This window comes from Plectropomus leopardus, chromosome 7, assembly GCF_026936395.1.
Source record: "Plectropomus leopardus strain MGB_pleo_1.0 chromosome 7, ASM2693639v1, whole genome shotgun sequence".
NCBI lineage: Eukaryota > Metazoa > Chordata > Actinopteri > Perciformes > Serranidae > Plectropomus > Plectropomus leopardus.
This window is the reverse complement of record NC_142182.1, coordinates 15,040,001-15,062,776: the sequence shown is the minus strand read 5'-3', so window position 1 is coordinate 15,062,776 and position 22,776 is coordinate 15,040,001. Positions and strand designations below refer to the sequence as shown.

The window sequence follows — 22,776 nt, the reverse complement described above, 5'->3', positions numbered from 1 at the left end:
TCAAGCTTCTGCCTGTCGCTCGGTCTTTTATGTCATGCCACTTTCATAAAAGGTCAAGATAAAGAGAAAAACACACAACAATGCTTCATTTCTAAAGATATACCAATTTACTCTGTTTCCATGCAGAAAACTGGCTTAAACAAGGTGGAAAGGTGGTTTCTATCTCATTGTCTGTTTGCTTTATCTTCCGCTTGTCATACTTACTCTGTCGGCCCCCAATAAAGGACAGAATTGCCGTTGTCTGTGCCCGGGGCTACAAAAGTGCTCTTTAGCATTTTCAGCCTGGTGTTCAGGTTGGGGGAAGAGTCAGACTGGGGCCCATTTGCCTTCTCTGCACCCATGCAAGGTTGCTGCTGTGGCAGCATGTGGCCAGAGATCCACAGATAATCCTTTTACCTCTGCTTGCCTGTGGGCACCGTACATCACTTCACAATCATGTTAACCACCAAAGTCCTCAGCCAAGAGCGCCACAAATTTACTTGATGTGGTTGTTGCTGAGGTAAAAAAACAGACAGAGCGGCCCTAACAGGAAAACAACGTGTTGTTCTTTCATGTGTGTGTGTGTTCCCACAATCAAATCTAATTTGTGGGAGCTGTGGAGATTGGATTGAGCTGATAAAGTGACTTAATTTTCCACAGTTGACTTTTCTCTGGTCTAACCTTTATGTAAAACCCCTGAGGTCAAAGCTTGATTATTGTTTAAAGATGACTAGTGTACCCAGCTGTTTCTTGTAACCGCAAAACTGCATCTTATTAGTGTACTTGTTCATCAAATAAACATGAATTAAGAAAAAAAAATGAAAAAGATTATTTATATACATTGTTTTAGACATATACTAAACAGTATCATGAACTTGTGCTGGTTTGCTTATTCTTACAAAAATGGTTTAAGAATATAAATCAGAAATAACAAATTAAAATGTTTAATTACAAATGTTGTAAATTCAAAACTCACTGCATATTTTAAGACTACTGAAAATGTGCTTGTGTTGTGTATTTTCAGTTTCAACTTAAATTCTCCGCTTGTGCGCGTGTGTAGGTATAGGCTTCAATAAAGGTCGTATTTAATGTATATAGGCTCAAAGTTGGGATGTGTCTTCTTCCCGTAGATTGATTACAGCGGGATTAGCGTGTTTGACGTCAGAAACTGCAAACAAATTACCCCATAAAAAGAGGGAACCTGTCTGGTGAGAAAAAAAGGAAAAGCTCTGGGTACACAGCACAGCCTGGGAGGTCTAGAGAGCGCCACAACCACACTGTCACTACTGTCACACTTCGACACGCAATCAAAGACAACACTCAAGACTTCTGCGCCCGAAGATGCCCCTTTCAAGCAGCTCCACGTCCTCCACAAAGAGCATCCGCAGAGCAGCATCCGAGCTGGAAAGGTCCGACTCCATAACGGTAAGAAAAAAAGAAAAATCAGTTCTTTGATTTCGTTAAAATCAACAATCTGTAATTGTGTGAACAGCAATGTGTCCAAAACTGTTGTATTACGCGCAGAGCGCAAAGGGAGGTGACCATTACGCAGCGGCTGTGCGTGCTGCGCACGACATGGAGAGAAAAAGACATGTAGCAATTAAAAGCTAACGACAGCTGAATGTGTAATGTGGCAGCTAAGTCTTAGCTGTGTCATAGGTTTACCTTGACTGCTTTGCTGTTCTAATGCGCATTTGGAGATGTAAGGCGTTCCCATCAATTATCCAAAGAGATATCCAAAAGGTAAGTAACCCCAGTTCCCCGCTCCAATGATATGTATCTGTGCTGAGAAAGTTAAAATAAATAAATAAATCTGCAGTACGCAAAAAAAAAAGTGTTTTCTTTTTTGTCACAGTCTCCAAGATTCCTCGGTAGACGGCAAAGCTTGATCGAGGACGCGCGTAAGGAGCGGGAAGCCGCAGCTGCAGCGGCAGAGGCTGCAGAGGCCAGTGAGCAGATAGTGTTTGAGGAGGACAATGGAAAAGCGCTGCTCAACCTCTTCTTCACTTTAAGAAACTCCAAGACGCCTGCACTGTCGCGGACACTCAAAGTTTTCGAGGTATGGCATAAGTACTTGTTACTTTAAGATATTGTGAATTTGATAGCAATATTAAGGAAATAAACGGACGTGAAAGATGCTTTCTAATACGTCACGCTTCATAAAGAGTTTATAAGTTGTAACTCATGACTTTGTCAGTGCTTAAATATTTTACTAATGCTTTATAGATACATTGTAAAGAATGGGATAATTCAGGAGACAACCTTTTTTTTGGTTGTTGTGTTGAGAAAAATCCAACACTTGGTGTTATTTTTGTCCACATTGAAAGAATATATATATATATATATATATATATATATATATATATATATATATATATATATCCCTTATTTAACCAGGTAAAAGAAGATCCATTGAGATTTAAAATCTATTATCTATTTCCAAGAGTGTCCTGGCCAAGCGGGCAGCTTAAAACAAGGTTACCACAATATATAGACAGACAAGTCCAACTATCAAACAATACAGAGAGTGGGCACAATCTCTAGTTAAATATAATATAAATGAATGGAGTCCCTAATCAAAGTTATTCCACTATTTGATATGCCATTCAGCATGTAGTTATAAATGTTGATTAATTAAGTAGATTTTGGTCCAAATTGTCTGAAACCTTTTCCATGAGAAAAGCAGTCAGCGGGGTTTTTTTGTCAGCTTTTTTATAAGCTGTTTAATTTACAAGCAGATATAATGCAAGCAAGTGCATGTCAGTTACTGGACAGTGAAATCCTGATCATCAGATAATGATCTCACATGCTATCAGATATAGCGTGAAAGGCAAAACAGTCTTTTTAGACAGAAAACCTCTTTAAGGGGCAGTGGCTAAATTAGAAAGCAAAGCCAAATTTATAATTGATGATTAGCATGCTATTATAACAAAAGTGTGCATATTTTCCCCCTGTCATTCAGCTAAAAACAATGTTAGAGGCATGCACATTTTATTTTAGATGCAATGAGACTGTTCCATATTGTTATGGGTGTGCTGGTCTAAAATAACTGCATTCCACTTTTGTCATACTTTGAATGGAATCCAGTACCGCTGCAAGAGTTACATTACAGTGTGTTGACTGTTTTGCAGACATTTGAAGCAAAGATTCATCATTTGGAGACACGACCGTGCCGGAAGCTCAAGGACAGCCTGGAGGGCCTGGAGTACTTTGTTCGCTGTGAGGTGCACCTCTCAGATGTCAGTACTCTCATCAGCTCCATCAAAAGGAACGCAGAAGATGTTAAAACCACCAAAGAAGTCAAATGTAACACTTCTGTTGCTGCCTTTATAATGTAATTTTGCAGAGGTAAAAAAAAAAACAAAAAAAAAACACGCAGCTCAAATTAATTGGCCACTGTTTTCTTTCTCTGCTAGTTCATTGGTTCCCAAAGAAAATAGCAGACTTGGACAAATGTCATCATCTGGTCACAAAATTTGATCCAGACTTGGATCAAGACCATCCCGTAAGTAATGATTTTTTTCCAGAATTATGAGAATTGTCATTATTAGGCTGGTTATGTTGTTTGAACCAATATGTCATGACACAGAAAATGTGATCAGTGGTTGATATATTTGATTTGAACAGGGCTACACAGACCCTGTTTATCGGCAGAGGAGGAAAATGATCGGAGACATTGCCTTCAGATACAGACAGTGAGATATACAAGTTTGCATAAATGCTGCGCAGACATCCATTAGAAGAAAAAAAATACACACGCACACACACAAACTAGTACTTGATTGTTCCTGATGCATGTGTTTTTTTGTTCAGTGGACAGTCGATTCCCAGAGTGGAATACACAGAGGAGGAGATAAGCACATGGTAAGGACATGCTCATTTAAAATGCCCTTAATATGAAAACCAGCAAGCATGAAATCAAAATTTACACTGAAAAATAAATTGAAGCTTGTTTTTCAAACAAGCACTTTGACCTTCCTGCCGTTTCAATATCAACACGTCATTGTGTGTCCAATCACGACCCACTCAGTCAGCTTCATCTCGTTGGATATAATTTGTCTTTGATGGGTATTTTGTGTGAATTAGTTACAGATGGAGGGCGCTATCAAAGCAGTCTAGATGTGTCAATGTGAGCTTGTCTGAGATTTGACAGAAATAGTTTACAAGTCAGTGGATGTTCACTGGTGTCATTATTTTTGGTTGGACTGTTTGAAACAAAAGGAAGGAATCTCTAAAGATAAAGAATTTGGAAAGCAATTCTCAACAACTGAAGTGCTGTACATAAGACTTAAAAAGGCACTGACAGGTATTTGATTAAAAACAATAAAATTAAAAGATTGAAAAAAGCCCCCAACTTTTTACATTAAAAAGTAAAAATCACAGCACAGACAAGAGCATACATGAAAAGTCCCCAATTAATTCATTCATTTCTATTTTTTTAAAAAATAATATAAGGTAACATAACAATAAATGTAAAGATGTACATTTTAAGTTTTTTTATACAAAAAAGAGAAACGTTCCTGAGAAAATATTTAAGATATAAATATAAAGGAAATTCGAAAAAAGTGAAAAAAGAGGAAAAAGAAATAAACAAACAAACGAAAGAAAGAAAAAAACAAGACTCCCAACACACCGACATCCACACACCCAACTCTGATCTCATTCAGAGTGAAAAGTACACGTACACATAACAAAACATGGCAAAATCAGCCCTTAGTTTGGCAGGGTCTGCAAATCAAATTTAATTTCAATATATTTTTATTCTATACTGATTCATTGTTGCAGTATGTTAAATGGGGTTCTCTATATTCTTTTCTGCTTTTTGTTTGAAAATCTAAACTATAATGTAATTATTTCCCTAATTAGGAGGGAAGTCTACTCAACTCTGAGGGACTTGTACTCCACGCATGCCTGCAGTGAATACCTCGAGGCCTTTCATCTGCTGGAAAGGCATTGTGGGTACAGCCCAGACAACATTCCCCAGCTGGAGGACGTGTCACGCTTCCTCAAAGGTAAAAATGGGATAAGAAATGAAGAACAAAAGTTTACACTGTCCATCAAACCTGGAGTTTAATTATCCCCCTCTGTCTCTATTTTGTCACCTCTTGAAAACAACACACACACACACACACACACACACACACACACACACACACACACACGCACGCACGCACGCACGCACGCACGCACGCACGCACGCACACAGAGCGTACAGGGTTCCTGCTGCGTCCAGTGGCAGGTCTGCTCTCAGCCAGAGATTTCTTGGCCAGTTTGGCGTTCCGGGTGTTCCAATGCACCCAGTACATCCGACATGCCTCCTCCCCCATGCACTCCCCGGAGCCGTGAGTACGACCGTGACTCAGCCCTTGCTCATTGTATCGAATCCCGTCACACATTTTGGTCCATTGCCATCAAAATCTTTGTGCTATCAATGTTTCAGCAATAATGTTGAGTCAGTAAGCCTCCCGTCCTTTAATCTCTGGTGTTATTCTTTGGATTTTTTTCTCACTCTGTCTTTTAATTCAACTTATACTGAAGTGTCATTTTGATCAAAAGCATTTTGCCAAAGCATGCACAAAGTGACAGCACAAAGCAAACAAATTCATTTATGAAAAACAGCAAAAATACAAAGTGCACCGAATGAAACGAGTTAGTGATCAGCTACGCGGATGAAGTTAACACTTATCCTTGATTTAGAAAAAGAACGAAAGAACGAAAAAATTTTAAACTTAGCAAAAAAAAAAAAAAATTAAATTGAAAAAGCTTTTCTATATAAAAGTGGTGCTTTTTTCCCAGATTTTTAGTTTATATAAGGCCGCTTCTTGAGAGATAAAAGGAAAGTCTGGATGTATGGGACAAACTTATTTGTTTTTCAGTTTCTGTTCAGTCTGTAACAAACTTCTGTCTTCACTTCTCTTGTTTTACACTGGGCACAAAATTGTTTTTCACTCTGTAAACATTGTTTTGTAATGCGGCCAGACTGAATTACCAGTTTGGGATCGCGAAGTCTGTATTTAGTTACATTTATTTGTGTAGGGTTTTTCACTTTTGGATCAAACATGGTCCCAGTTTAATCTGTCTCATTCTCTCTCTCTTCAGTGACTGTGTCCATGAGCTGCTGGGCCACGTCCCCATGCTGGCCGACCGCACTTTTGCTCAGTTTTCACAGGTGAGTGGGAGGAGGGCCAGGCAGACTTATTTTCCAAATGCTGCATTATTATGTCATGGTAATTATTGATTATTTGCTGCAGAACCTTGGTCTGGCATCACTTGGGGCTTCAGAGGAAGATATTGAGAAACTGTCCACAGTAAGACTCTAGTTTTCTAACACCAGCTGCCATTGAGACTGTACTAAAGTGACTGAGCTGGAGAGAGGGACTGAACCTTATGCTTGGCTTTTTAAAAAGCAAGACCCTCCCAGTGACTCACATTTTCTACAAACCCTTCCCTTGACAAAGATAAAAATCAGAACAATATAAAACTAAGATTTCAACTCTGCCCGGATTTCAAGTGTAATATAAATATGGAAGTGGAAATGGAAATAGTTAAAATCATGAAAAACATAACAAGTGGTGCATTCTGTTTTCCAAAGGTTCCTGCTGCTTCCTACAACTACTAAATAGTTAAATTTAGTGTAAAATAAATCCCTGATACAGAGACATGATTGTCCTCTCCATACTGCAAGACACTCTTATAATGTCCATGGCACACCCAAAAGGCGTTTTCTGGATGCAATATTTTAACTGGAGCTTTCAGTCTTTAGTTTTTTTTGTAAATCTCCCAAGAAATCTAATGAGAAATCGTTAGATCATTAGAAATCATTGTTTGAGCCAAAAAAAAAAAACAACCAACAAAAGATCCTTTCTCTATACTCTCCAAAAACAATTACTCCCCCTTTTCTGACCCCCTCCCTCCCTGATTATTTTTGTACAGTCCCTCATCTATGATGTGACCTCAAGGGGCGAGAACCAGACAGACTTAACTGACATTTTGGGCAAAAATTAGCTAGATATAACTGATGAAAGCTCTTGAAGCGCTTTCTCCACTGCCAAAAGGGTTCTTGTAAGTTAATAACCAATCCAAAGTTTTCAATTAAACACTGCTACAGCCCTCAGAAAGGCTCATGATAAGAGGTTTAACATAACAAAAAGAGTCAGGAGGAGCAGAAATTAACATTCAATCAATTTACAAAAGGGAGGGAAACCATCAAACAAACCAAACTACACCAACCAAAATCTAACTAAAAACTAGTGGGCAGGCCAAAAAGAGGGGAAGACAAACCCACAAAAGGGTCGTAGGATCTGGGCTCCTCCCTCTAACCTACAACTCCAAAACAACCAAACCTAACAGAAACAAAGTCACGAAAACAGGACCACCGGTCCCACCAAAAAACAGAAATAAAACAAAGGCTAAACTCTAAATCATAATTGTCACCACACTGCTGCTGCCAGGCTGGATGATGAGACAGTGAGCAAATGTCCTCTTCAAAAAAACTGAACTATTTGGAGCTAAAAAGGGCATAAGGGCACTCACTCACTTAAAATAATTTGTTTTAGTAAATGCCAATATATTATTCATTAAATATATTCACATCCACGTATTTAGGATGTTTTAATATTAATAAATTCAATAAACAGTCAGGGCAAAGTCTTTTTTGTATTTTGGTTGTCCTGTAATGTTGGCCAGATTTCACTTACCCCCCTCTGGTTCTTGCTCCCCTCATGTAAATAACGAATTGATTGTCCATCCCAGTATTGTTATTTCTCTCATTAACTCTCTTTATGTTTTCCCATCAGCTGTACTGGTTCACTGTGGAGTATGGTTTATGTAAACAGAACGGTGAAGTGAAGGCTTATGGTGCTGGACTACTCTCCTCTTACGGAGAGCTGGTGGTGCGTTCCAGCAGTTCTCTCTGCTCTCTGCTTGAAGTTTGAATGTTTCCCTGAATTACAAAAAAAGCAATCACAGCCAGCTGAGCTGTCCGATAATTCTCCATCTTTTTCCTTTTAATTTTAATCCAGCACTCGCTGTCTGATGAACCAGAGACCAGGGAGTTTGAACCAGAGGCCGCAGCAATGCAGCCCTATCAAGACCAGACGTACCAGCCGGTCTACTTTGTTTCAGAGAGTTTTTCAGATGCCAAGGAGAAATTCAGGTAATTTTTGTTTGGATCCACATGTAAATACACAAGAACATACAGGGACAGAGAGGAGAAGAAAAACAGAAAGGGAGAGGGGGGTTACGTAAGGACAAGGTCAGAGAACAGCCAGCCAACCCCTGAGGCCACAAACTTTTGTAGGTCAGCCATAGCAGCCAGAAGACAGCTGTTACTAATGTATTCTTTCTTACCAAGGCAAAACGCTGGAGTTTTATTTGGCAAACAGATCAAATGTTGCCCTGCAAAACAAGTAGCTTTAGTGGGTGTTTTGACAGCATTTGGTCTCTGGTAGAATACAGCTCATGACATCTTTGCCACAATGAATGAGAAAATATCAGCACGGGAATGTTTGTAAAAGCATAGTAAATATGAAACAGAGTACATTATGAAAATATTTATAGTGTTTCTTATGTGGTGCTGATACAAACAGAATATTCCAGACTCTATTAAGTGTATAAATGCATACAGAACAGGACGAACTACAACTGGGGGACTTTTTCTAGTCAATTAAAGGGAAGTTTCCACTGGCAAAGAGAAATATTTGGGTGTCAAATGTCAAACAGAGCAGCTGAGCTCAAAGACGACTTCACCTTTAACTTTTTTGGGTCCAATTTTTTTTTTTTTGTTTACACTTTTGACAAGGGGGTACATGGCTGGTATCAAGCGTCCTTTCTCGGTGCGGTTCGATCCGTTCACCAGCAGCATCGAGGTGCTGGACAACCCGCTGAAGATTCAAGGAGGCCTGGAGGGCGTGAAGGACGAGCTCAAGATGCTGACAGATGCTCTAAGTGTTTTGTCATGATGTCTGTAACCGCCCCACTGTTGTCTGCTTCTTCTCCGCTGCGCTCTGAGACGTCCCAACGCGTGATCCAAGACTAATGTGTTCATGTTTCTGTGCTGTACCTCCTGTATGATGCCGTTTCATGATGAGTTGTCGCTTGCTTTTGCTGGCTGGTTGGCCTACGAGGTTGCAACCATTAAAACCTCAGTACACAGAGCAGGCAAAGTTTCCAAAGATGTTTCAGCGCCTTGTTGGGTATGGATCCATTTGTGAAATGAAAGGGTTTTTACCATATATGCTTCTAAAGCAAGTGCATTGTTTGAGAAAATAAGTCAAATTCTGAACCAAAATCAAAAGGGAACTGTGATGCTGAATGTATAAAAGGAAACTATATGAGTGTGGTGTAATTATTTTAAAATCAAATTTTAAAAAAAGATTTAAGTGTATATTTAAATCATATTTATTTTATTTAGATAAAAGAAATATATCTACCGTGTTAAAGCTTTATTTTCCTGATATGTGAATTCAGTAATTGAGTATAACAGCTCCTGGTTTATCTGGTTTTATGCTGTTTTTGTCTTGCTGTGTATAAGCATAATGAAAGAAATATTAAAACACACTTTCCATGTGATGTACTGTTGATTAATGCTGAGTAAAAAAGAATCTATCAAATAATAAAGAACTGCAAATTAATATTGTTTTCTGTCATGTTGACACATTTCATAAAGGTTTTAGTCTTCCTCTTGAGAGATATATCTTATATACATCTATTCATGATAATCTGTTAATTTCATTTATCCTTTATTTAGCTGTGAAGGTCCCACTGAGATAACAAGATCTCATTTTCCTGGGAGTCCTGTTCAAGTCGGTGGCACAGCAGACGCAACAGTAAAAAGTAAACTGTCACACATTGACACGTATACAATAGATTAAAGCCACAAAAGGGGAAATAGAGAGAGAAAAGAGGTATACAGGCCACCCTAGTGCCTTCCATACACATTCCACCTAGGTCAAGGACTACATAAGGCAGCAACATGTTTCGTTCAAGGCACTTTTTAAAAGACCTTTAAAAATGTACAAGGAAGGGAGTGCTTCGAGCTCATGTCTGACGAGACAAACAAATCACAGCCCAACATTAAATGATGCTTAGCTGCATAATTGTTTACATGTGTCCGCCACAAGAGGGGGCAGTCCTGCAGAGCATACCTGCCTGATTTCAAAATCACACTAAATTCTTACTGAGCCCACTGCAGGGATAAATCTTCACTATGCTCTCCTCTAGCCGCAAACCATAATAGGCTATTTTGCAACATTATTATCATGTTAAAAACAACCAAATAAACATTGAAAAGCAACAACTGGTGGAGAAGTATATGCAAATAAAAAAACCAACTAGAAATACAGATGTTTAGATCCAATGAGGCAGCCTATTTATAGCAATTAAAATCTGTTGCATGGCCAACACCTAAGTTAAAAGTACAGACACTACTGATAATGATACAACTTCACCAAATGGGTCCATTTCATATATGTTATTTGGGACAATAAAGACAAGTATTGTCTGTGATTAATGCTGAGATAATGATTGATTTTGAAAAGACAAAGCTTGGGGAGTTTGCCCAGACAGAGCTCTGTCCAGTTGATGCCCCTCCAACCTGCTAAAAGCTGCCAGACAAACAAACAGAGGTTCACCATCCGGACCACTAGGTGTCAGTCTGAAGACATGTCCGGATCCTTACCTTCTGCAGGAGCCACACTTATATAAGGGATCCCTCATACAGTTTTATCAAGATAAGAAAAAAGCTTACTTGAATGTAAAATCAGTTTGGAGCTTCATGTCTGCAGTCATTTTTGTCCGTAAGGAAGCTGCATTTGCAAAATCTAGATGATTTTTTTTTCTCTTATGGTGCACTTTTAACAGTAATCCACTCTGTGTGAGTGAAAAACTAGATTTTTATTTATTTATTTATCTTATATTTATTTTTTGGTTTGTAAGCAACCTAACATATTCTTCTCCATCATATGCTGGAGCATTCACAAGGACCAGTCTTTCTGCATCATTGAGTCACTGCTGCATCATCCTCCTTCCTTCAGATAGGACAACCTTCAAGTTATCAACCTCCACTCAGACACTTTTACCCCGATGACTACATCTCCACCTGAGTCAGAGGAAAGCCACAGTCCTCGGCCACACTCCTTCCACTCTGAATAGTTAATCTTAATTACAGCAGGGCGGAGACATTGACATTTTTCTTGGAGTCTGAGGAATTACGTCTACTCTTGTTCAGTCTGCGTCCTGTGTGTAAACATTGTGATTGTAGGTTACAGTGCGTAAACGTGGAAAATGCCTATGGAATTGTTCCATATTTTCTGACTCTCCCTCTCTTTCTCTCTCTCTCTCTCTCTCTCTCCCCTTTTTTGTGCTTTTGCTCCCTTTAAGCACTTTTCCATAAAACGTCCCTGGATCATTTTTTTTTTACCAGCCGTGAAGAGGAGGAGCGAGGGGTGGGGTGTGGGTGTAAGGGGCGTGTTTTGGTATATAATGAGAAGAACTGAGAAGTTTTGTCTGTCGCCTGGTCTTTGGGACAGCAGCCTCTCACACATCATCTCTATAGCCGCACCAACTGGGAAACTAACTCACCTGCAATCTCTCCAACCAAATAACCCCCCTCAACGCTTTTTGACTACTGCCAACTGACATGGAGACCCAGCAAAGACACGGACACCACTCACTTTGCCACACCTGCCGGAGAACGGAGAGCAGCAGAATGAAGGTAATCAGAAGGAGCAAATAGTTTTATACTCCCCGGTTCTGCTGCGCGGGTTTCGAGAGACCTCTGGCAGGGGTAGAATCGTGTTCTCTTGGCTTTATAAGTGAAAGAAAACCGCTTCGGGCTGAGCAGATGCATTCATCGCATAATTTTTTGTGCAATATTTGCCACCGGACATCTCTTAATTTGCATGCAACAGAGAAAGTTGAAGATGTGCAAATGACATGGAGTGCGCCTGAAGCTTTCAAAGCATTCGTGCAACAGGTTACCCGGTAGGATAGAAGAAGAAAGAGTTTTTCTTTTTAATTTTTTTTTATTCCTCTTTCGTCTGGATGCCGTTCGCTGGACTCAGAGCAAACAGCTGGTCTTTTCGTCGGCAGATAGGGGGCGGTAGGTCTGAGGGTCAGTGAGCTCACCACAGGGTGAGCAAGGGGAAATATATGCTGAGTATGGCTTTTCGGATAGTTAACTATCGAGCAGCCGGTCTTGCAACTTCTGGGGGGAGTTGTGTAAGAGTGTAAGCGCAAGAGATACCGTCTACTTTTTTTCCTCCAGAATAAGCACTTCTCTCAGGTGCAACACGGTGACAGCGGCTGATAACAGTCGGAGAAGGAGAAACTGCACATTTTGCATCATTTGTTGCATGCAATAGGCCCTTTCCCCACCTAGTAGGTCGATACACATAAAATGCATTTAAATGTGAAGTCTTACTTGTTGTGCAAGCATGCAAATGTGAACGCGTAAAGAGTGGACCCTCTTATATCACACCAAAAGGCAACATCTGGCTGTCACCTGAGATTTACTTTTAAATGCCATCACTTCTAAATCGTGTTTTTGCATCTGCTTTATTCTGCAATGTGTGTTTTTTGTGTTTGTGTGTCTGCAGGTCAAGAAGATGTCTTCGTCCAGTCGCGCGCTGTTGTTTGCACTGGCCCTGACGCTCTACGTTGTGGAAGTAACCTCGGCAGAGACGCTGTGTGGGGGAGAGCTGGTGGATGCGCTGCAGTTTGTCTGTGAAGACAGAGGCTTCTATTTCAGTAGGTTTTCAAACCAAGCTTGCACAACGGGCTGCACGATTTTTAAAAAATCTGTTGAGTCTCGCTGTTGTCCGTGCGCGCACATCTGTTTGGATAGCTGATCGCTCTGTCTGTGGCTATGCCTGTTTGGTATTTTTCTTTCTCACGCACACGCACACACACACTTACTGGAAGACAGAGAGTGTGTATGTGTTAGAGAGAGAGAGATTATAGCCAGCTGTGTGTCCTAAGACCTCGTCCAGGCTGCTCTGCTGAGTGTGCGCATTCTGCAAACAGCCCATACCTCTCATTGCATATGAAAGGCCGGCGAGCTGTGAAGGCACACACGACACAGCGCGACACAATGGGCCGCTTGTTTACCAGTAAAGTAATAGCACCCCAAGAGGCATACCAGTCACCTCAGCACCAGTGTTCCCAGGCCAGGCGACTACACTGATGAGTTGGAGGAGGAGGGGGTAGGGAAGACGACGAGGAGGAGGGAGGGAGGGAAGGGGGGGTGTTTTTGATGTCAGGTTAAGAGGACGGATCATTAACATCAATTCTAATTATTGCTTCCATTGTGGTGGTTGATGGGAATAGCTGTAAAGCATTATGTGAATGTGGTGGCTGTTAATCCGCCAATGGATAAGCTTCTGTTTGCACTGTCTGTTTGTGTCATATAAGAGTTCACCTTCCTCATCTGCAGCAGGCAAAAAGATAACGATACTGTCCTCTGCTTTTCACCTTTGACAGACAGGCAGCATCTTTGTGTTGAAGCTTCTCACTTATCACAAAGATCATTATCCAATTTAGGCCAACATAGATGTGCTCCCTCCTCCTCCTCTGCTGCTCCTTCTCCTCCCCCTGGATCACCCTCTTATTCTCTCTCATGTTCCTCTTCCTGCAATCAAATCTAGCCTTCCCCTCTCATGAGATTTGGGCGCAGGACTTCAAACAAGGCCTTTTATTGGTCGCGGATAATGTTCCCCTGTGCAACATGCTAACCCTCCACCCCCTCACCTTATTCTTCTCTACCTTTTTCTCCCCTGTCTTCGCTCCCCAACTCTTTTGTTTTGCATTCCTCCCTTCTGTTTTGACCCTCACACACCCTCTCTCTCTTTTCTCCTGTTCTCTCTACCTCTCTGCCCCTCCTCTCCCTCCTCATCCTCTTTATCTCTGCTGACTTGACAAAGGACAAGGTCACAGAAGAGTTTCCATTTTATGTATTTGCCCACTCAAAGGTCTGTCTGAGAGCTCAGCTGTCTGTCTCCCATCACTCTCTTTTGGCGACTACAGCACGGGGGTGTTTACTTGTGTATTCACTCATTAAATGACTTCCAGATAGCCCTAATCAGATTATCCTCTACAAACAAAAAGATTTGTTGCAGTTGGTTATAGATTTCCTTTTATCCTCTTTGCTCTGTGGACTGCTGTGATTGTCAAAGTAATCCCCCGCAAACAACCTCGATTCATTACCGATGCCAGTGTGCTGTGTTCTCAGGCCTTAACCTCACCCTCCTCATTGCCTTTCTTTATCCCCTCATTGTGTTCCTCCTCAGGTAGGCCAACCAGTAGGGGGAGCGCCCGGCGCAACCAGCGTGGGATCGTAGAGGAGTGTTGTTTCCGTAGCTGTGACCTCAACCTGCTGGAGCAGTACTGTGCCAAACCCGCCAAGTCTGAAAGGGACGTGTCGGCCACCTCTCTGCAGGTCATACCCGTGATGCCCGCACTAAAACAGGTACGTCTCAACAACAACAACAACACACCAGTATGGGAAACAGTTCTATATCTGTCCTCCCCATCTCCTCTTGCGTCTCCATTCACCTCTGAGCCTCACCCCTATGTCCCTGACACCGAGAACAGACTGAAACCCACGCAAAGACAGGTTTATCTTGTTAAAATGGTCATTGGTAAGCAGTTAGCCTCCATGTAAAGTGCTGAGCATCATGGAAAAACATCAAGACAGACACAGTAGGAAAAGGCAGAGTCATACTCTACGACTTATGTGTGTGTGAGAGAGAGAAAGAGAGAGAAAGTCTGTGAGATGTTAGAGTCTGCTGGTCCGTAACAAAACAGTGTGTTCTGAGTGTGTGATTATTAGTCACGGAACAGCAAGCTCCCTGTCTGAAATCTGACTGAAAAACTGGCATGCGTTTTGATCTGTGTGGTCAAAAACACCTGACCTGGCCAGCAGAGCTTCTCTGCATATGTCGCAAACATGCAGGGAATCATCAAAGCGTTTCAGGTCTTTTCACTGCGATCACAAGACTGAGCTGTGGCTGCCGTCCAGGTCTCTTCAAATCCCTCGAAACTTGTTTTTAGACAAAGCTGGAAAGATGTTTATAATGTTTCTGCTCTGACTTGTTAGAAAATCAGTATGAGCAGCATGAGGTGATGCAGACAAAAACATTAAGTAAATACTGCAAATGTCCAGAGCAAAGTAATGTACCCTCTGTGTTAAATGCAAAAAAAGGAGGAAAGGCTGTAAGGGAATTAGTTGGGACATGTCCCTAGTTTGTGTGGGCAGGGAGAGTTGATGGGTACAGGCTGCTCTGAGGGCCAGCTGTTCTTAGGCTATTGAGCAGGCCTGGAGTGAATGAAGGGGGATAAACACTCCTCAAGTGGCAGCACCAAAACAAGCCATTCAGATGGAGCACTGGCTACTCACACATAAATCCTAGCTTCACTGCCTCCACTCCCACTTCGTCTCAATCTGTGGTGCTCAGCAAAACACCTAACACTGTTTTTGCTGCATGAGAATAGAGGTTTTTGAAATGACAATGTGCTTATGTGGAGGTTAGTCAGTTCAGCGGGTCGTTTGGGGAGCAACATCGTGCTCCTCATATGTATATGAGGCGAGTGACCGCCCTTCCCTTTGACAGTATATTAAAGAGGCTGAACTAAGAGCTTGTTGACAGCTTCTCTCAGTCAAGGAAACCAAAACAAGGGCAAGTCGGAGGAGAGGCGAGTCTGTTATGACGCTCAGCGCTATAAGAATGACATTTGATTTCCATTCGGCCAGCCCAACAATGACTTCATGTTTTTGCAACATAAACAAGGCTTTCCTCCATTGTAACAAGCACTTGCACAGTGTCTTATCACAACTAATGAACTGACCCCCTCTTTTCCCTTTTTCCTCTATTTTCGCCTGCACGCCACGATAGGAAGTCCCAAGGAAGCATGTGACCGTGAAGTATTCCAAATACGAGGTGTGGCAAAGGAAGGCGGCCCAGCGGCTCCGGAGGGGTGTCCCCGCCATCCTGAGAGCCAAAAAGTTTCGGAGGCAGGCGGAGAAGATCAAAGCCGAGGAGCAGGTGGTCTTCCACAGGCCCCTGATCAGCCTGCCCAGCAAACTTCCTCCCGTCTTGCTTGCCACGGACAACTATGTCAACCACAAATGAGCCCGCTGCCAGCCCTTTGCACAGACAAGAGTTTGGAGGGAGAAAAAAAGACTAGGGGATTATAGCTTTGTCTCTGACGTCATTTCTGTGGCAGTCCTCTTTGACCTCCCCTGCCCTGTCCGAGCCCACCAATCCCTCCCCCTGATCTCGTCCACTACTTCTTGACCCCCTGGCCCTTTTCTAATGCCCCCCTTCTCCCCTCAGACCCACCCACCCTCCTCCGGCACACAAACATGCCTTCACATTCTTCCTGTCTGAACTCTTTCGCTCCCTCTCTCTTTCAGTCACTGACACAAAAGGCACCAACACAAACGATGAACAAAAAGTTAATTCGGCTGAATGCAATTCAGGTGGATCCTTAAGCAAAAGAGAAAAGGGAAGGGAGAACAGAAGATGAAAGAGATCTGTGGTTTGCAAGTGTCAAGAGGACACCCAGCGGAATGTTTTTTTGTCCTCGTGGAAGACAACTGAGAGTGAAGAGCAGCTTGCATGAAAGAATCCATTCCACATCATTTTTTTTTCCTGAGGCTAAAAGAAAATCTCTGTTAGTTCTTTTTCTTATTAGTTTGCACCTCTACCAATAAAGGGACTTCCACACTGTAAGGAATTATTTTGTAAAATTAGATTCCTGTTCCAGCACCTTTTGATCACAAACAAAAAGCAGAAAAGAGTCTGCAAAATTGCACATTGCCACGGATTACGTCAAAGTAAAGAAAAAAATGGCACTATTTTTTTATGAACAATGAACGTGTAGCTTAAAAAAATGTCATGGTGCTAGCTTTGGGAATGGACTCAAAGAAGAGGTTGAAAAGCACTTTTTTTTTCTTTGAATGAATATTAAAACTTTCCGTTTTAAGGAAAGTGTGACTTTTGAAAAAAGGAAGATAAAGGATATGGGGGAGCTCCTGGCAGTGGCAATGTCAAGGGGGAAGTGTCACTGAGAAAAGAAACGGGCTGTGTCGGCGTCTAGGCTCACAGCGAGTGCTCGCGGCTGCTCATCACTAGCTTGCCAGCATTAGTGGCAAGGGGACCTGAGACCCAAGCCCCTGGTCGTCCTGTCCCTGCCAGACACAGGGAGCAGTGCAGGGAGGACACATATGGGACACCATGGACCGCCTGGATTGGGACAGTACCACAGTTCTGGGACAGTACTTCCTGTTTGCCATGGCTTTGCAGACTGCTCTGACAGGAAGTAACATGGCATGGACAAAGAGCAAGTGGGATAATGATGATTATATTTTATTTTGTCTTTTTTTCTGTTTTCTTTTCATATCAATGTGTCAATGAAAAAAAAAAGGAAAACCCCGTCAGTTTCTGGTACCGTGACATTCCTGTTTTTCCAAGTTAGGCTTTTATTTTTGTTTCCATGGTTATGATGTTATTTTGCAGTTCTAAAGAAAGGCACAATATTTCAATTCAAAGGGAAAAAAACAGCAATAATGTCAACTAACATTTTATTTTTATTGTATATCAGTAGTATTCACATGCTTTGGCCTGAAAAGAAATACTTGAATATATATATATATATATATACATCAATCTATCTATATATATATATATATATCTATATATCTATATCTATATCTATATATATATATATAAATATATAAATATAAATATATAAATATAGATATATAATTAGTTTCCAGGGACGTTATATTATTTTCCTTTAGTCTGAGCTGTATCTTGCGTAATGAGCCGCCAAGCTTTTTTGTTTGTTTGTTGAAATACAAATAAGGGCACTGTATAAAGGCATTATTTATTTTGTTATAAAATATATTTGAAAAATTGGTCCAAATAATATACGTAGCACTGATGCTCAACTGACGGATTTATTTTGTATGATCTCTGTTTTCCAATTGGAGTTGTAAGGCTTTTTTTTGTAGATGCTTTGTACCAAAAATAATGTCTCTTTTTTTTCTCTCTTCTTCCTTTCTCGTTTGCCATAGTTACTTTAAATTAATATTTTAACAGCAGCATAGCCTGGATTGCTTAGGCATGTTATGTCACAGAAATAGGCACATACTCTGAATACGTTGGTCTGCATGGATTTCCAGAAGCCTGTCAGGGGTACTCTGTGAAAAAGGAAAGCATCGATGAGTGACTTTATTATTATTGGATAAAAATAACTGTTCAACATTGATTGTACTCAAACCCACTATGTTTTTGAAGCCACTTTAGTATTGATGGCGGGGGAATGATCAGTCCTTCATTAAATCATGTCTTTGTAATTGTGCATGGTGTCCTATGATCTTCTATGGAGCATCTTGCCTATGTGCCAGTGCCACAGATGTCGTGTTGGTCATGAGGCCGTAAATGTCTGGTCAGTTGTAGATTTTAGGGTTTTAGCTTACATGTGACTTACACGAGTCGTTGTGTCAATGCCTTAACTGGAGGTAATGATGTTGCTACGATGCAAGTGACCATCAAAGGTCACCTAAAGGTCATTGTCGATCAAGGAGAGAGCATATCATCGCTCAACATCTCACTGTCTGTATGTCTGTCTGTCTGTTTGTTCTTTTTTCTTTGTTTGTAAAAGACAATGCCCCCAATCTTATGCATCAACAGTATGTATCTGTATTTGCATGGTGTGGGGTGGAGAGCAGAGCATTCACCCCTACAGCAATCTTCCAATCATCCATCCATTATGCATTTGATGAAGGGCTATCACGCTGAACCATTTCTGAAGCACTCAGGAAAAAAAAACAAAACAAAAACAATCTATGCTCTCCAAGGGGAGAAGTGCAGCAGTTACTGAGTGTCAGTGATAATCTTGTTGTGGAAGGCCAGCTGAGGTTGTTACCCACACCTGGCCACAATGATACAGCTCTCTGTGACAAACCACTGAGGCCCATGTCAGATACAAGGTCATTCTGTGCCACATCATAGTTTCCTCCTCTATTGTGTCATGCATCACCCATGAAATGGAGACTTAATGGATACTCGCTCTGCTGTGGTGAAGAGTCAAGCCAATACTTTATATCTTCTTTCTGTCAGAGAGATCTCAATTGTTAAGGCTGCGTCCTATCTCTAATTATATTCTACTTCAGTTGTGCAACAAAGCAGGCAGTGCAATTATTATTATTATTATTATTATTATTATTATTGATAATATAATTATTCTATTTTCTATTTTATTCTATATTTTCCTGCTAGGACTGCATTCATTCACTATTGTAATGTTCAAACAGGCAACTCTAGTGTTCTTATGAATGGCGTGAAAGACAACCACTTCTTTTCGCTGAATATGAAGAGATACCTTGCCGAGCAATGGCAACTGTTTCTGTGTCAGTAGCTCACTCAGCCTGTGTGTATTTTATTGATTTAACCTCTGCACGCTAGAACGTCCGAAATGCACAATTCATGTACTTTCATTTTTAATATCAATAATAAAAAAACAAAAACATTTTATCAAACATACAATGTCTAAAAGATTTGTTCAGTGTGCTTGCCTGTCTCGGGCGCGGGTTTTACACTTTTCTGTGTGTTGAGCCTGAGAGCCATTTTTAAAAATCTTTTTATATCAATTAATCCTTATGTACCCTGTAAATGATTTATTACATCTTAAGGCCTTGCAGAGAATCTCCAGCTGCTTTTAGCACCCTCTCTCTTCCTCTCACCCATCCTCCCCTCTTCCCCCTCTCTCTTCTCTCCCTCTCCATCTCTTGAGTCTGTCTCTGTCCATCTGTCTCTGTCTGTCTGTCTCCTGCTCTCTGATAGGGCACAGTGTGCCAAAGTGAAAATCAGCACTCACAGAGTGGCGAGCAGGCTGGCCACAACTCCTCAGTCCTTCCTCCGCTGCATGCCACACTAAACCTGAGCTGTTCTCACTGCCTCTGACACACCCATCCGTACATCCATCCCTCCATCCTCCAGCGGCTTGCTAACTACTGGAGCAAGCTCCACTTCAGTGGCTAAGTTTAGTAACCAACATGTCTCAAATTATCACATGCATATTCTGAAAATGGCAAGACCTTTCATTGTTGACATGCATGCACACACCCACCCTTGGGTTGTCTGTTACCGGGCAGATTTACAGCGTAGTATCTTGGTTCCCAGAATGGATCAGTTTCGAGCACTGGGGTTATCTTGGTGCAGCAGAGTTGCTGCTGTAGCTCTGTTCTGTTTTAGGTCGGCATCAAAGAGTTTGAACTTAACAACCAGGAGAAGCAGAAATCTCTTTTTGTCTGGTGTTATTGCAGTGTTCTGCCTCGCACTGATGAGATGCACATGTGTTGCTTCAGGGAAAGTTGAGAAGCTGGTCGACTGTCATAGTAAAGGAGCTTACATTTTGTGTTTAATGGTCATAAATCGCTCAATTAAATCACCTTTGCCTGTCTCATGAAACCTTATTGCCCTGCTATGAAGTCCACCCCCCTGCAAAAAGAGGGAAAAACACTCAGCTGAGAGTGCATGCTGTCAAAAATAGTTCATTTCTGAAGGATGGCTAGAGGCTGCACAAGTTCACACACAGTCATGCACATACTGAACTAGCGTGCAAACACTTGCAAATCTTCAAATATTTTCACCAAGTGAATTCTGCAACATTGCTTCTTTTATTGATAAATGCATTATTCGCACAATGTTACTTTAGGTGTCATTTCCAATAAAACACTTTACTCTGACTTTTTTAACCTACTGGCAGGTGTGTGTGTGTGTGTGTGTGTGTGTGTGTGTGTGTGTGTGTGTGTGTGTGTGTGCGTGTGTGTGCGTGCGTGCGTGCGTGTGTGTTTTCAAGCAGCCACTCTGGGACTGAGTCTGCTCCCTGCAGGTGTTTATACATAGTAAGACTCTCTAGAGCTTGGTAATGAGATCAGGGACTCTCTGGTCCCCAGGGCTCGTCATGTCACCTCTGTGCCTGACAGAGCAGCGTCTGGCACAACATAAGTCAACCAAAACAAGCCAAACCGGGCCACAGTGCGCCAAGACATGTACTTGTTTTCCTTGATTGTTGATTTGAAGGTTAGATCTTTGCCGCACAGAGGTGTGGCATCGTCTAAAAAAGTCGATGTAGTTAGACGGAAGGAAACTGATTCTGATTTATTGTCTGGATTACAGAGTATTAATTGTTAGTCATGCAGAAACATTAACAGTACTGAACAACGTGGAACTCAGAAAAGATTTTTTTCTTGTGTTGAAGGTATGTATGTAATTTGGGTAGGTGCATTTTTAACTTGTTGTCAAATTTAAATTTACATGTGCATCTAAATGCGGAACCTAGACATTAAATCACTATAACATTATACTAAATAAGTAAACAATAGAAAGAGCACAGAAATGCCACCTCAACCTAAACTTGGGGAGCCAAATAAACCATAAACCCCAAACCCACGCATCCATCCCCATCAGAGAGGCCTCCTGAACTGTGGAGCGGAGTGTAGATGTGGGTGGCACAACTCTCCCAGGCCTGACATTGGAAACTGCCAAAGAGCACACTAGAGTTAGTTGTGGTTGGCCGGATGCACGGGATGCATGTAAGGCCAGGCCAACTATTGAGGCACAGGGTTTGGCAAGCCCAGACCATCACAGCCCAGCGTGGCCACACAGGCCAATTAAGACAGGCCTTCTCCTCTCCTTTCTTCTCCTCCCCTCCTCTGTGTCTCTCTCATCTCTCCCTCTCTCTTTATCTCTCACTTTCTCTCTTGTACTCCCTCTCTCTTTCTTCCAATCCTCACAAAGCGTGCTCACACATTCCTCTTTTCCCACTTTGCCTCTCTAATTGCTGTGGACTGAAAAGAGGGATGGAGAGAGGGGAATGAGATTGAGAGAAAGAGACAGAGAGAGGGAGAATCAGAGGGAAAGGGGGTCATAGCACAGAACCTCTATGGCCAGGACAAACTGTACTGGCCCCCTGGAATAGTCAAAACTCCTGTCTGTCGTGTGTATGGGCTCCAGCATCCTGTGCGCTCTCTCTCTCTCTCTCTCTCGTTAATTACACAGAAACGTAACCATTTGGCTAATTTCCTTCAAAGAGCTTAATTTCATAATGCAAAATATAATTCACTCTACATCCTTGCATGAGCTTGGAGATGGTTACAGCAAAGCCAGAGTATAAAGAGGGGATTGTGTTTCTTCAGCGCCCCACAAAACTATCTAATTGTTGATTCCTAATCAACCAGGAGCTGCGAGGAAGCTTTCCTAATTATGTAACCGTAGGTTCTGACATATTAACAATGAAGCGGAAGTTTTAGTGGATTTTGCACAAACTGTGTGTGGAGAAGAGAAGAGGATGTTTATTTGTTTGCATGGCTTAAGTTGTCAAAATCACAATTCTTGAACTCTATTTGTCTCACAGTTTATAATGTGCAAAAGACAAGATCTGACTTCAAGGGTATAATGATGAGACAAAACAAATTATCTGGGCACAAAAAAACGACTGCACAATGCCAGTGTTTGTCTTTGGTCGGTGTCTGATTGTCTCCTAAAAAGCATGTGAAGGATCCATACCGCCCACTTGCATACTAAACGTGGAGCGCTTGGGATGTTACATTTGTAGAGTTTTGCAATTTTGAGGCTTTTGGTATCTTTGTCAACACACCATTGAAAGGTCAGGGATGGCGGAAACAGCAGAGCAATGTGGATGCGACAAAGACTGTATTCTGAACATGGGAAATGAGGTGGTTAAGCCGTACAAAATCATAACAAAGGGGGAAGTGGTTTCCAGTGTGGT

The 22,776-nt window shown here is 41.6% G+C and overlaps 2 protein-coding genes and 1 long non-coding RNA gene across 4 annotated transcripts in view; 2 read left to right on the top strand and 1 right to left on the bottom strand.

Annotated features, from left to right (window-relative positions):
* The window catches only part of LOC148189162 (uncharacterized), a 120,564-nt gene that overhangs the window by 14,470 nt on the left and 83,318 nt on the right, over positions 1-22,776 (bottom strand). The window lies entirely within an intron of this gene.
* Positions 1,213-9,605, top strand: th (tyrosine hydroxylase). Of its 2 annotated transcripts, XM_088080004.1 has the most exons (14): positions 1,213-1,404; positions 1,639-1,722; positions 1,835-2,038; positions 3,111-3,285; positions 3,396-3,484; positions 3,607-3,674; positions 3,793-3,843; positions 4,846-4,991; positions 5,186-5,321; positions 6,079-6,148; positions 6,231-6,287; positions 7,776-7,871; positions 8,001-8,134; positions 8,780-9,605. In XM_088080004.1, exons 1-14 carry the CDS (start codon positions 1,321-1,323, stop codon positions 8,937-8,939), a joined length of 1,554 nt encoding a protein of 517 aa, XP_087936130.1. In that variant the 5' UTR covers positions 1,213-1,320; the 3' UTR covers positions 8,940-9,605. The 2 variants fall into 2 exon arrangements, with proteins under 2 accessions (XP_087936130.1, XP_042351371.1); XM_042495437.2 differs by lacking the exon at positions 1,639-1,722.
* On the top strand, positions 11,482-18,826 carry igf2b (insulin-like growth factor 2b). Its single transcript, XM_088080003.1, has 4 exons — positions 11,482-11,692; positions 12,576-12,730; positions 14,269-14,443; positions 15,870-18,826. The coding sequence occupies exons 1-4, from the start codon at positions 11,618-11,620 to the stop codon at positions 16,104-16,106; spliced, it is 642 nt and encodes a 213-aa protein (XP_087936129.1). The 5' UTR covers positions 11,482-11,617; the 3' UTR covers positions 16,107-18,826.

Coding starts and splice junctions, on each gene's coding strand:
- th (XM_088080004.1), top strand. CDS start 1,321: ATGCCCCTTTCAAGCAGCTCCACGTCCTCCACAAAGAGCATCCGCAGA. Junction 1,405..1,638: donor AAAGGTCCGACTCCATAACG/GTAAGAAAAAAA, acceptor GCTGTGTCATAG/GTTTACCTTGACTGCTTTGC. Junction 6,149..6,230: donor CTTTTGCTCAGTTTTCACAG/GTGAGTGGGAGG, acceptor TATTTGCTGCAG/AACCTTGGTCTGGCATCACT.
- igf2b (XM_088080003.1), top strand. CDS start 11,618: ATGGAGACCCAGCAAAGACACGGACACCACTCACTTTGCCACACCTGC. Junction 11,693..12,575: donor CGGAGAGCAGCAGAATGAAG/GTAATCAGAAGG, acceptor GTGTGTCTGCAG/GTCAAGAAGATGTCTTCGTC. Junction 12,731..14,268: donor AGAGGCTTCTATTTCAGTAG/GTTTTCAAACCA, acceptor CTCCTCAGGTAG/GCCAACCAGTAGGGGGAGCG.